At 30.3% G+C, this 12,982-nt stretch overlaps 1 protein-coding gene across 4 annotated transcripts in view; it reads right to left on the bottom strand.

The window, feature by feature from the left end:
• Positions 1-3,220: 3,220 nt before the first annotated feature.
• The window catches only part of LOC119670752 (cytosolic purine 5'-nucleotidase), a 70,447-nt gene continuing 60,685 nt past the window's right edge, over positions 3,221-12,982 (bottom strand). For 3 of the 4 annotated variants that reach the window (XM_038081154.1, XM_038081155.1, XM_038081153.1), the window contains 4 exons: positions 4,703-4,823; positions 4,325-4,636; positions 4,024-4,265; positions 3,222-3,947 (listed from right to left, as the gene is read on the bottom strand). In XM_038081154.1, coding sequence (XP_037937082.1) covers positions 3,374-3,947; positions 4,024-4,265; positions 4,325-4,636; positions 4,703-4,823 — 1,249 coding nt within the window. In that variant the 3' untranslated portion in view covers positions 3,222-3,373. Of the gene's footprint in view, positions 3,948-4,023; positions 4,266-4,324; positions 4,637-4,702; positions 4,824-12,982 lie in introns of all 4 variants that reach the window. The other variant, XM_038081152.1, reaches the window with a different exon arrangement.

The raw sequence follows: 12,982 nt of genomic DNA, 5'->3' as shown, positions 1-12,982 counted from the left end.
AAAACAATGTACTTTTTAGATTTACGTTCTCAACATATGTTAGTTGCTATTACATTATTGGAAAAAAGTAAAGATTCTATATTTAAAACATTTTAGATTTCACTTTTACTTTTTGGATTTATTTCTAGAATTTAAAGTGTTGTTTATTAAATGCTTTAACATATTTATTTCATTAAAAATGAATTTATAATAAAAATTTTTGAAATATATATAAAATAAATCTAAATAAAAAACGTGATAACAAATGTCAAGCATGCACGTAGCCAGGGAGGCTACTAAAGTCCACATGAATTGAATTGAATATACATACATATATATATGCATATTCTTTATTAATGGACTAATATCATTGTTTAAAAAGACAACAATTTTTTAATTACTATAACTATTTAAAAACATTCTTCCCACAGTCAGTTTCTGGCTACGGGCCTGGTGGTAATCTATATGAGCACAAATCAATTGAAATTCGCTGAGTTATTTAAGTAACGCAGATAATCCTACTATTTATTACGTTACGTTATGTTATGGTATTCTATTAATTTCTGTCTCATAGGTTACCTATTATATATAATAGTTCTAATAGTTATAGGTTACCTATTAGACATAATAGGTCTAATAGATATAGGTAACCTATTCGATAGTATGTGATTTTAAGCAGCAGTAAAATGATAACAAATACAGTAAATCATAGTTACTAAAAATAATCAGATAGTTCTAACAACTGTTGTGTTATGCATTCCTTTATTTTTTTCTTTCAGAAGCTACCTTTAAACGTGAAACTTCAAGTTGGGTACCACTTGTAATAACAACCACAAATAATTTAGAGGTTATAAAGTAAACCAGATAATTCACAGAATTGTTATTGCTATTGTTTTCTTGTCCCACAAGATCTTTATAGATATCTTTATAATATATCTTTATATAAGTATCTTTATAAATATGGAAAACATAATTATTCGTCTTGCAATGCGTTATCTCTAGAATTTACTGTACGTACGTATTTGTACAAAGTTTTAATAATAGTACGTTCGTGAGATATATCTTTCAATTATATGCTTCCTTAAGTTAAAAAGTATATATCCCAAAATCTATCTAACAAACTATTTAAAAAAATTCTTTTATTCGATATTTTTTTATTGGAACAAAATATTTTAGAAAACAAAGATAAGTTTTCACATTACTATATATCAAAATTTCTAAATCTATTTTAGACTAGATACAGTAGACTAGATATGGAGATAGAATTGAAATAGTGGTACCAAGATTCATGAACTGTCACTTCAGTGACATTACATATCAATTGGGTTTATACATCTGTATCTGAAGTCGGATAATTTTACAGATAAATAATGACATACGTTATAGAATTGCAGTTGTGATACACGTCAATAATAGACATTCTGATACAAGATAAGTAACTGTTAGTGTTGGTGTTATAGCCAAGGTATCGAAATAATTTTAGTGAAATTTTAAATTATTTACGAACTAATTGCGATGGAATTAGCGATAATTCATTAAATCGATACGTGTTAAGGACCTGTAGGGGTACCTGTACCCTGATTGTCAGAAATCGGTCAATCGACAGTACTTTGCTACTGTATTCAGTTGATCTTAAAACCGATCTGGATTGTGCAACGATTTAAATCGAAAATATAAGAAAGGGTAACAAAAAATTAAATTTTTAGTGATCTTAGGGTTTCTATAGTGTGGCAAGTTATAAAAAGTGGGCTAAATCGCAATATCAAAGACCTCAAAAGCCTTCTAATCCACTAATATTGGAATTTGCCTTATAGCCAAACATTTCCATTGGGCTTCACCAGTTAGCGGATAACTAATCTCTTCTGTTTATAACGGCGAAATAATAAATAAATGCATTGTCTCTAGTCCAGTAGTTTGGTACAGACAAAAATATTAATGGGATCTATCTTATCTTCATCGTGGCAACTTCTGCATAATTTATTTATCGAAATAGGTCTCTGTTAACACAATTCAATGCCATTTGAATGGTAAATAATTCACTTAGTGAACATTTTGTTCTAATATAGAAGATAATAACAGAATATATTATATCAGAATTTTTGATGATTATGTTATTGTATTATTAATGCATTATAATACAATGTAATAAGTTATTTTGTAAGTCAAATTATTGATTACTTATTATATATTATCTCCATTCTTTTAGCAATTTAATTTTCGAAGAACAAACTATTTACTAATGACTGGTTATTTGAAAGAGTTTTATAGATTTTAATATATTGATATATCAAAGTTTTCTATTTAAATAAAGATTTTAAGATTAAGATCTTAAGATGACTTCTTTAGATTACACTATTTTTGTGTCCAAACCTCCAGTTATCTACTTACTGAAGCTTCATCACTGTCATGGCTCCATATACATTTTCATGATTATGGACCCATCCCTACAATGTGTTGCCTTATGACAATACCCGGACACGATGATGAAGGCTAGTTACCGGAGAAAAGATAAGCCAGAAAAATAGATGTATACTTAGATGTATATTTATAATATATTCATATTAATATGAATAACATTATTCCGTAAGTGCAGTTAGTGAAAAGAATTTGGTAATATATATATATATATAAGTTAAACAGATATATGTTTTGTTAATAAAGTTTGTTAAAGACTTAAAGTTTTTTGAATAAAGAATGTTATTAAAGTTTTAGTAAACATAGCGGTACAGTTACTGTCTATAATTCTTCAACATACAAAAAATAACCATATATTTATATTATTGTTTATTATTAATAATACTCATTGCATGTAGCTTTTATATATTATATAAATGTTTCTAGTAGTTGTAGCTCGTTAGTAGTTCAACGAGCTATCAAGTCTTGCAGAAAAAAAATAATTTAAAAAAATTAGTTTACGTATAGTTATAATTATTAACGAAAATTGCAATAAATTGTAATTATACATCTAAACACAAAATTATTACCATTCATCAAAAATCTCTATAATTTTAATTAATTTAATAAATTAATTAAAAATATAAATTCATTTAATTAAAATTAAATTTTCTTTTACTTTATATAAGCATTGCTGAACGAATAAAAAAAATTCTAAATTATAACAATTTTAATTTTTTCGTTGTTTTAATAGATTATTTTATTGATTAATAACAAAAATTAAACAAATTATAAAAAATTAAAATTTAAAATAAAAGAATATTTATATAAATTCATTAATAAAATCTTTTCAATTACAAAATTTGAATCTCTTGAAAATTTAATTAGTTTGCATATTGCTCAGCTGACATGCAAACTTCAACAATGGAATCTCTCAAAGATTCTTCAACAAAGGCTCAACAAAAGCGATTCGGTCAATTACTGAATCCATTTAAACCGTTTAACTGTCATCAGTGTCACGATCACGCTGATCTTCAGTTTTGTTATTCGGATCAGATTCCTCCTCTGAATAGTCCTCATCATGTGTATGTGTTACTGTGCGTGGTGTTGATGGACGCGTATGCGGCACTGTTGTTTCTGATTCAGCAAGTGCTACATCACTTGTTACTGGCGTAAAAGCACCAACTGCCCTAGCACTAGCACTAGCCAGTTCTGCATCAATAGCGCTCGTATTTTGTATGCTGTTTGTGTTTTCAATTTTTGAACGTGACCTTTGTATCATTGGTGCTTCCATTTGGAAACGTTGTTCGTGTGCCACTGTGGATTCATGTGGTAAAAGCATTGCTGGTGCGCGGAACATATAGGAAAATGGATAATAAATCAGATTGAGAAAAGTAGCTGCATATAAATCTGCATATCTGACTACTTGGCTGGAGAAGAATGTCTGCCGTGAACCAGAACGGAATAATGAACCCATCATACCATAAGCCAAGTCCATTTTATGTGTCACATCACGTATGGAAGTACGTAATTTGGAAATATCTGGTTTTTCTTTGGTGCTTGAATCAAGATTTCTAAAAAATATTTATAAAATTGCAATAAATGACAATATATTTACTTTTAACATAAAAAAAAAAAATAAAAACTTACTTGTACATATCACCTAACATAACGTCTAACTGTTGTAGCTCTGCGAAGAATTGACATTTGTCTGTCCAAACGTGTAATTCCTGTACTAATTCTGGTACAATTAAAAATGTACGCCAACCACGTATCTTTTTCGATTTTAATATATCACCAAATATATGATCACCAATATAGAGTACATCTTTGCCTTTGGCATTAATGAACGATGTAAATACTTCACACGATCCACCTGAATAGACCTCACCCTAAAAAAAAAGTAGAATTTATTATACTCTATCAATATTTACAATATTTTAATGCACACCTGTTGTAATGGACCAATGTGTGTACCAATTTTTAATGCACCTGTGGTAGTATCGACCTGTCGTAATATGGTGCCTTCTCCGAAGAATAGTGGTTTACGTGCATCTACAACAATTACGTCGAAATATGTCTTCCAGTTCCGATGAGGTTCTTCGGATTTTGCGCCGTGTGGAAAATCAAATAAATATGTCATTATTTTATCAGTAAAATTATAGTCGCTGTTGGTGAGTAAAAATACTTTGGCGCCTGATTCACGTATACGCGAAAGTACCATGGGTAGGCGTACATCTTTTTTGACATAGTAATCCAAATTCTGTAAAATTAAGTAAATAGTTTAATTATATATAGATTTAAATATATATAATATGTTTAATAGTACTTCGGTAGTTTTCTTTTTTAAATCTCCTTGTAAATGCACCCAGTCTACAGCACGACGAACATCTTGGAAAATTGACTTAAAAGACATGAAAAGTTCTCCAGCATTAACACCAGTTTTCTCTCTGAAAATATGTGTATATATTATTATTAGTAATCAAACTGTGAATTAAATAAAATTGAGAATATGTTAAAAATTTTTGAAAGATAGCACATACTATTCCTTTTGTATTGCAATCGTAATAAATAGTTCTAGGGGTGATGTTATCAAGGTATACAGTGTGTTTTTTAAATTTTAGATATTATGCCAGATATAACAACTATTATTGCTATGGTAGCTTGCAGGAATCAAGAAACCAGATAACATGAAAGAAATAATATGACGAAGAGATGGATTAGTATGTGGACGCGTAATGGCTGCATGAGGTTGGTGGATATTAAAGAGCGGGGTGGATTGGGGATAGGTAAGAAATTAAAGTGAAACCTGGCTAAACCGGAGTAACCTTACTACTTCAATTGTGCAGTGGGACAAGAGAACAGATGAGCGATGTCATATGGGGTAGAACAGACATTAGGAATATGCGTGTTTATGCGTGACAAGTAACTGTTAAGTACATGCTTGTATCCTGATCTTTATTGAGCTAGAACAATTCTTGCTGCACGGGAGAATCGGCTTTCTGCCTGAGAAATATTAAACGGGGACTTGTTGAGAACCTTGTTGCAGAACAAGCTTGGTCTCGAAGAGGACACTGCATCTGTGTGGAGGGCTATAAGTCCACGTTGATATTCAACCTTACTGATGTTAGCTTTATTGTAAAAGGTGTTGATATATCTATGATATGAAGAATCGACGGATCGAGGGAGGTCTTTACTGAGCTTCTAAATGTTCCCGAAGAGTTCAGTTTGTGAACACATAAGGACTAAAAAATGTTTCTTTGGTTGGTAATGTTTACTATTAATCTGCTGTGAAATTTTTGCATGATGGTTGGTCAAATAATTATATATATAATTATTATATCAACTTTTCGGAAATAATAAGCTTTTTGGGAGTTGCTACTTTTTATAAAACACTAGTTAAAAAATTTCCTATATAATAATTTCAAAAATAAGTACACACAAAGGACATATAATGTCAAGTGACTCAATATACATCATTGTAAAATAAAGTATTTTATATTTACTAATACTAGTTTGCAGTTACATCTGAATAAAATTTTGCAATTGCAATATGACCTTTCACCCATTTGGGTCTCTCCAAATCTCGGTAACTATCATAGTTTATTATTATAGACCTGAGTAAAATTTTGCAATTGCAATATGACCTTTCACCTATTTGGATCTCTCCAAATCTCGGTAACTCTCACAGTCTATTATTATAGACAATTGTCTGTTATAAAACCATTAAAAATTAATAAAATACAGTTCGAAAATATTCTTCACGCACCCTCATCATAGACTAATCGTAATATTTTCTATTATTGGTATTAGAAGGTTAGATAACTGCCGATATTTAATATGATAAGCTCAATAAATTGTTACTTTAAAAAAGTATGGTTAGAAAAAAAAAAGAAAAATAAATAGACAAATCTAGAAAAACTATTGTTAGAAAAAATATATTCGAAAAACAAAGAGATGATATTCAAGTACAATATATTGCATATAATTAATCATTGGCTGCTGATTACTGAATAGTACATTTTTATAGAATATGTAAATAACTATAATTTAAGTAATGTCTGACATTTGCTTTATTACTGCAATGTTATAGCTATAAAGTCAAGTCACATTAGCCATTTGGTACTTTTAATTTCTATTCATTTCTATTCTATTTCTAATCATTTTGTAGTAAACGGACGTTGTACAACTCTAAAAGACGATAATGACACACAGTTGTCAGAAAGGCGTCGAGATACATATTGTATATTATTTTTGTATTGTATTGGATGATGAAGATAGAAAGAATCAAATTAATTACTTGCACCAAATAGGAAAGGATCGAACATACTCCAACTAAGTCACCCGATGAAATTTGTTAGCGTGTTCTGGACTACTATCTACAGGGCAACAGGGCAACCGAAAAAGAGGAATAGGTAAAATAACGAATAAGGATGCTCTTGGAACGGGACGATATAAATGAACATATATTGATATATTATATATGTCTACGAAATCTCAAAATTGAACCGTAAAAGTAGATTTGGGAATTTTATAGGAATGGTGATAATCTTATCATGAGTTTTTAAATTTCACACATATTTTAATTATTAATTACTGAATAGTACATTTTTATAGAATGTGTAAATAACTATAATTTAAGTAATGTCTTTTGAGACCAATCGCATATATTTTACAGCATATGAATATACATAGTTGTGTTAATTGATACAGTGTTGATACTATACAGTATCCATATATATATTCTGAATACTGTATAGATGAGCAAGTAGAAGCCCCCCAAAAAATATTTTAGTTAATTAAGTTTTTTATAATTAAAAATGTATTAAAAGCTTAATATTAATGAAGTGTAAACCCTTCATAGCAGAGAAATGAATTTGGAATAAAATTTTGAAATTCATTACAAAGTTAATTAAATCGTCATTTTTTTCGCATCAATAACTTAAGGACATTTATTTTTGTGTCCTTATGTGAATGACATAAACTTCATATGAGCATCTTTGATAAATTTTTATTAAATGTAATGTGCTTGTAAGTACATAATTATATCCTAACATGTATGTTTGTATATTTCGTATGTTACTCGTATCAGAAATTAAATTAAATTTTAGCTTCAAGAGTTTTGTACAAAAATTAATGGGCTTCACAGTGAAACTAGAAACTTTGGCTTCGGAAGGAAAGAGAGGCAATTTTAGAAATGAAAACACTTTGAAGTGCTCAAAAGCAGTTCATTGTTCTTAGACCAAAATCACTGTTTTTAATCAGCACTTTTAGTGAGTGAAGTGAAGTGTTTTCAAGCTGCCGATGGCAATTTGCCCATTTTGCTGCTCCTTCCTTTTAGATGATAACGACGATGATAAAAGCAGTTGACACCTTGCGCCAGAGTGGAATTGCTGAAAGGGATTATCTGGTGTAGGGAGTTACAAGTTACAAGTGTTACCTTTCAAATGTTGAAATTGAATTAAAAAAGTCAAAGGAATCAAAGGAATTTAAAAAAATTGCAAGGATTTTATTTTTTAGTAATGAACAGAATAGCTTATTGTGCACTTTCAGACAGACAGAGTAGACAGAGAGTTCTTATGCCAAATATTTATTGGGAGGAATATAATGCAGCATATTTTGAATTTTCAGCAAAAATATGGGACAGATAAAGATTTGTCAAAGAGAACTTAATAAAGTGGTAGATTTTAAAGTTTAGAAATAATTTAAAATTCATATAACACAAAAAGGAAAATAAGCGAAACTGTTTTGATTTAGTAGACATTCTAATTTGCATTTCTGAATTTAAGGTTATGTCAAAGACAAAAATGAAGTGACAAATTTTAAAATTTTAGAAGTTTTCATATAGAAAAGAATTATAAGTAGAACTCGAATTCAAAAAATACTAAAGCTAACGTTAATATATATTTTACGCTAATGTATTTACCAAAACAAAACAAATGCCAAGTTTATACAACGCCCGAACAGTCTTTAAACTCTCAGAGTAATAATTTCCTGTTATATAGCTACGAATAGAATGGGATTCCAAATAGTAGTGGAGGTTATATGGAGATAAACGATAATATTGTAGAATAAAAGAACGATTTGTATATGAAAATACAATAGTCTAACAATGGAGACAGTGTTATAGGTAACTAATGTTCGAGCCCGTAGAGACTTATATAAAAGAGTAGTAGTATATATGTAGAACTGTAGACATTAAAATAGAGTGGAAAATTCCAGAAGGAAGCGAATCAGTGACTCTATATCCTAGGCTCACGTCCATTTAAGGTTTACAGTTCAAAAGAAAAGTAAATCACTTACGTTAACTTATCAATGGTGAAACTACTCGTTACAATAACTAGAATATATAATATATATATAAGACGTTTTCGATTGGTAAATCAAGATTCAATTTAGATTTAATCTTGATGTCTCAAATTTTACTTACGTCGATTGACGTAAATCTGAAGTTCGAAAGAATTACTGCAGTAGAGATAATTAGTAGAGGTAATCACGCCAATAGAAAATCAAAATAATTTATTTAGGTCTTAATATGGAAGTATAACTGATAGTTAAGAACTGCATAATAATAGATCGAAATATAAAATACTAAACATCTGATAGAAGTAGTAAGTAGTAATAGATTAGTAACATCACACTAAGCATGTAACACCTAGAATAGCATATGTCATATCTATTATATAGCCATTTGACACCGTTTTATAAAACATATAAAAGAGATGAAGATAGTTGAACAATAAAGTACAAGGCTCAAGATGTACAATAACACTATAATAGAAAAATAATGTATGCATATCTTCATGAAACCATACTAAAGTCCTGTTATACAATTTACACTTAAGCTAAGTAAAACTTAAGGGTTTGAATTTTAATACTATGGTATCACACAAAACTCATGTCAATTTGACTTTAATCGGCAATAAAGTGTGCACTATTAAGGTGGTTGGTTGATTCGTTGCAGTGGCAGGCCATTAGATAACTTCCATGTACCTCAATTAGCGATTTTTCGCCGTTTTGCTACCACATTCCTTGCAAGAACCCTAGTGTATAAGAGTAGAGACTAAATCCATCCCGCCGAAGGTAATTAGGTAATTTAATAGGTCTTTCTTCTTCACCGCTGAGCACCGGACGCTAAAACCGGGCATTCACAGAGAAAATGTATTATTGTTTCTTTCTCCTGCGGGTTTTCACTATAAAGGTATATAAAGGTAGATTTATAAAAGGCACTATAAAGGTAGATTTAAAAATTTTGTTGTAATACTGACCTAACTATTATATCTACCCATACTCAAGAAACTAGCCTATTGAAGTGGCATACTTCTTGCGCTATCTCTGCAATGTTAGAACTATAAAGTCACATCAAGTCAAGTCACATTAGCCATTTGGTACTTTTAGTTTCCATTGACGACAATGAATATACTGATATTTAAATTTAATGATTTAACATGTTTAAAAGCTAGGTAAGCTAGTTAAACACTGATATAATTCTTCGAAAACCTAGAGCATTTGTTGGCATATGTATGTTTTCAACGTGTCCTTAAAATTTGATAGCCAAACACAAGCTGTAATTTTGAACTTTTTCAGTATTGGAACGGTGTTGTACTCAATTACTTGCACCCATTAGGAATGAATCGAGAACATAATCCTGATGAAATTTGTTGGCGTGGTCTTGACTACAATCCGCAGGGCAACTGAAGAGAAAGAATAGGTAATGCAACGAATAAGAATGCATTTGCAACGGGACGAAGCGAGCAGCATAACATATCATATGATTTAGATTTTTTGCAGAGACCATATGTGCCTTAAATAAGAATGCATTTGGAACGGGACGTAGCGAGCAGCATAACACATCATATGATTTAGATTTTTCGCAGGGACCATATGCGCCTTAAAGCAGTTAAAAGAAATGATAAAGATAATAATGACTTAATGTTCTGCTTGATACCATCTCAAATCAAACATATATTCATTTATTATATATATGACCACGAAATCTCAAAATTGGACTGTAAAAAATGTATTGGTTACTTAATATGAATGGGGTGATCTTATCATAATTTTTTAAGTTTTACACATATTTTAATAAAAAAAAGTTGTTTAAACATAAAATTATTTTTGATAAATTCACCAAGCATTTTGCTGATATAAAAGTCTTAAATATGACATCCTTTCATTACAAGCGTAAATGAAAAGTTTTAATTAATTTGCACCACATTTAGTGTGTTCAGAAATTTAATTTCCAACCATGTTGGTTGGATTCAGATGAAAATGCCATAACAAATTTAATTTGAAATTAAAATATGCAAAAACAAAACTTTTACACACGATGAAGCAATTAAAATTGTTATTGTTTTAATTGGGAATCAAGAATTGCAAGAATTCATAATTTAAATTCTGGATATTTTCCATTAAGTTTGTGGGTTCGAACGCTTACTATGAAAATAGCAGATGCTTTGGAATTAATTATTCTATTGTCAAATTGCTATTTGTCAAATGGTCCCCAATATGATTCAAACAGAAAAAAAATGACCCTAAGACAACAAATAATATGTAAATAACGACAGTTTTGGTGACACCATTTTCATTGTCATTCCAAATGATCGATGAAAACTGCTCTACATACTGCAGTTATTATTTCAGTAAATATCATTGCTCATCCATAAGTCATAGAACAGAACTAAATTTATTTTTCTTTGAAAATTAGGAAAAGTAAACTAAATAAGAATGGATACTCTTCTAAGTTTAACAAGAAGCAGTGGCAATATGAGCAAGTCCGCCTTTATATGTCATAATTTGATAGTAAAAATACGACTAAATAATGGGTCTGCAGTAAAGACTTCTTTTGAAGCTGTCAGGATGAGAATATGTTTAAAAAAATGGGTCACTTTATATGTTACTATTCGGTTCTTACTAGACAGAAATTAATCCTTAGCAAATTACTACTTAGAGAAATTGGAAGGTCTGTCCGCAGTCGATCTGCAATCTTGTTAGAAACTAGACGGCTCACTCGAGAATCTTGAAACCACAGAAACTAGACGGCTAACACAAGAATCTTGAAACAGCAAGGTAAATTCTCCAACAATATAAAAATGTAGTCTTCACATACGTGTGTCACAACACCTTGTCTAGTAAGACAGCCTTCAAGTTCTGTACCATCAGAGTACCAATAGAAGGTTTGTATAAATTCCCATTTATTTTGTTCACTTCTGGATAATAATACTTAAGTTTCAGGAAAAGAAATTGATTTAACGTACGATATCTAAAAAATGAAAAACATGAGATAGTACAGCTATCTCTTCTCGTTGATGCCATTTGGATGTCCATCTATGTGGCACGAGAAAAATATTATTTCAACAGTAGCTAGCTTTTTAACTAGAGGCATGTTAAATTCCCTATGCAGATGGTCACACGTAATAAACAACAGCAAACGGGTGCAGTATGTGGTGCTAAATTTTGCTATGCCTCTCAAAGGTCTTTACCTTTGCGTAATGGAGTAGCATACACTATATTGGGATGTTCTATTGCATTGTCTAGCAGGGTTTCTTTGTTTTTTTTTTTTAGGTACTAACTGTAAACGGGAAATTGCTTATCTCTAACTCTTTGTCTCTCAAAGACATTTAGGTCTGCGATATGAAGCCTATCGTTTATACTGGAGCAGCATACACTATATTGGAATATATATGTTGAGGCTAGTTGAGTTGAGTCAGTGCACCTGAGCACTTTTACTCTCTATTAACTGCAATGTTTCTACAAAACCCCTCTTTGCGCCTTGACTTGATTATTGTTTATCACTTCATCAGACTAAGCAATAATTGACCTCAGATCTGCATATCTCCCCGAGGAGCCTGTAACCATTCTGAGATTTGATAACGCGGTGTTAGTAAGTCTGTCAGATTTCGCAAATAATTTCAGGGCTCTATCCTTTATGTATTTTTGGATGGGATCAATCTTGAGGTCCCTGAGGATGTCATTTGTCCTAATGTACCAAGGAACTTTGAAAAGTCTTCTCAGAGCCTGCTTTGTCTTGCAGGTTTGGGAAGGTTGCTGGGAAGAAATGCCAACAAATTCTTTTATTAACTGTACGTAACAGTATAATTTGCTAAGACTCTGGGCATACAGTCGAATATGTCACATAAACTATGAAAATTCGCGCTGTTATAAAGATATCTATATATCTGTATAAATGTATCTGATTAGATATATTGTTTTATTTTGTATTAGCCAAAACGATTGTGTGTTAACTTGTTCAGCAATAATACTTTATCGAAATAAAATTGAAAGAATAACTATTTGTTTTCAAACTAATTACGCAAATTTAATTTATTTTTATTATTTAATATAAACAGTCTGTGTTCCAATAATAATACTTTCAACAAAATAATTAATTAATGAAGCCCAATACAAATAATTCAATTAACTGAATGCTGCTTGTACGCACTGTTGCACTATTTTAACAAGAAGAAATCAATTAACTTAAAATTTAATGAAGAAATGAAGAGTTAATAGAGCATTAAGTGCAACACAATTAAATGTAATTGAATTGGATATTAAGAAAAATACTGAATGTCCTTTTAATCAAGCTTACATTAGTGCACGGATACGAAGA

The sequence above is a fragment of the Teleopsis dalmanni genome, chromosome 1 (genome assembly GCF_002237135.1).
Source record: "Teleopsis dalmanni isolate 2A chromosome 1, ASM223713v2, whole genome shotgun sequence".
Lineage (NCBI taxonomy): Eukaryota > Metazoa > Arthropoda > Insecta > Diptera > Diopsidae > Teleopsis > Teleopsis dalmanni.
Note: the sequence above shows the minus strand (reverse complement) of the source record. Positions and strands in the feature narration are given on the sequence as shown.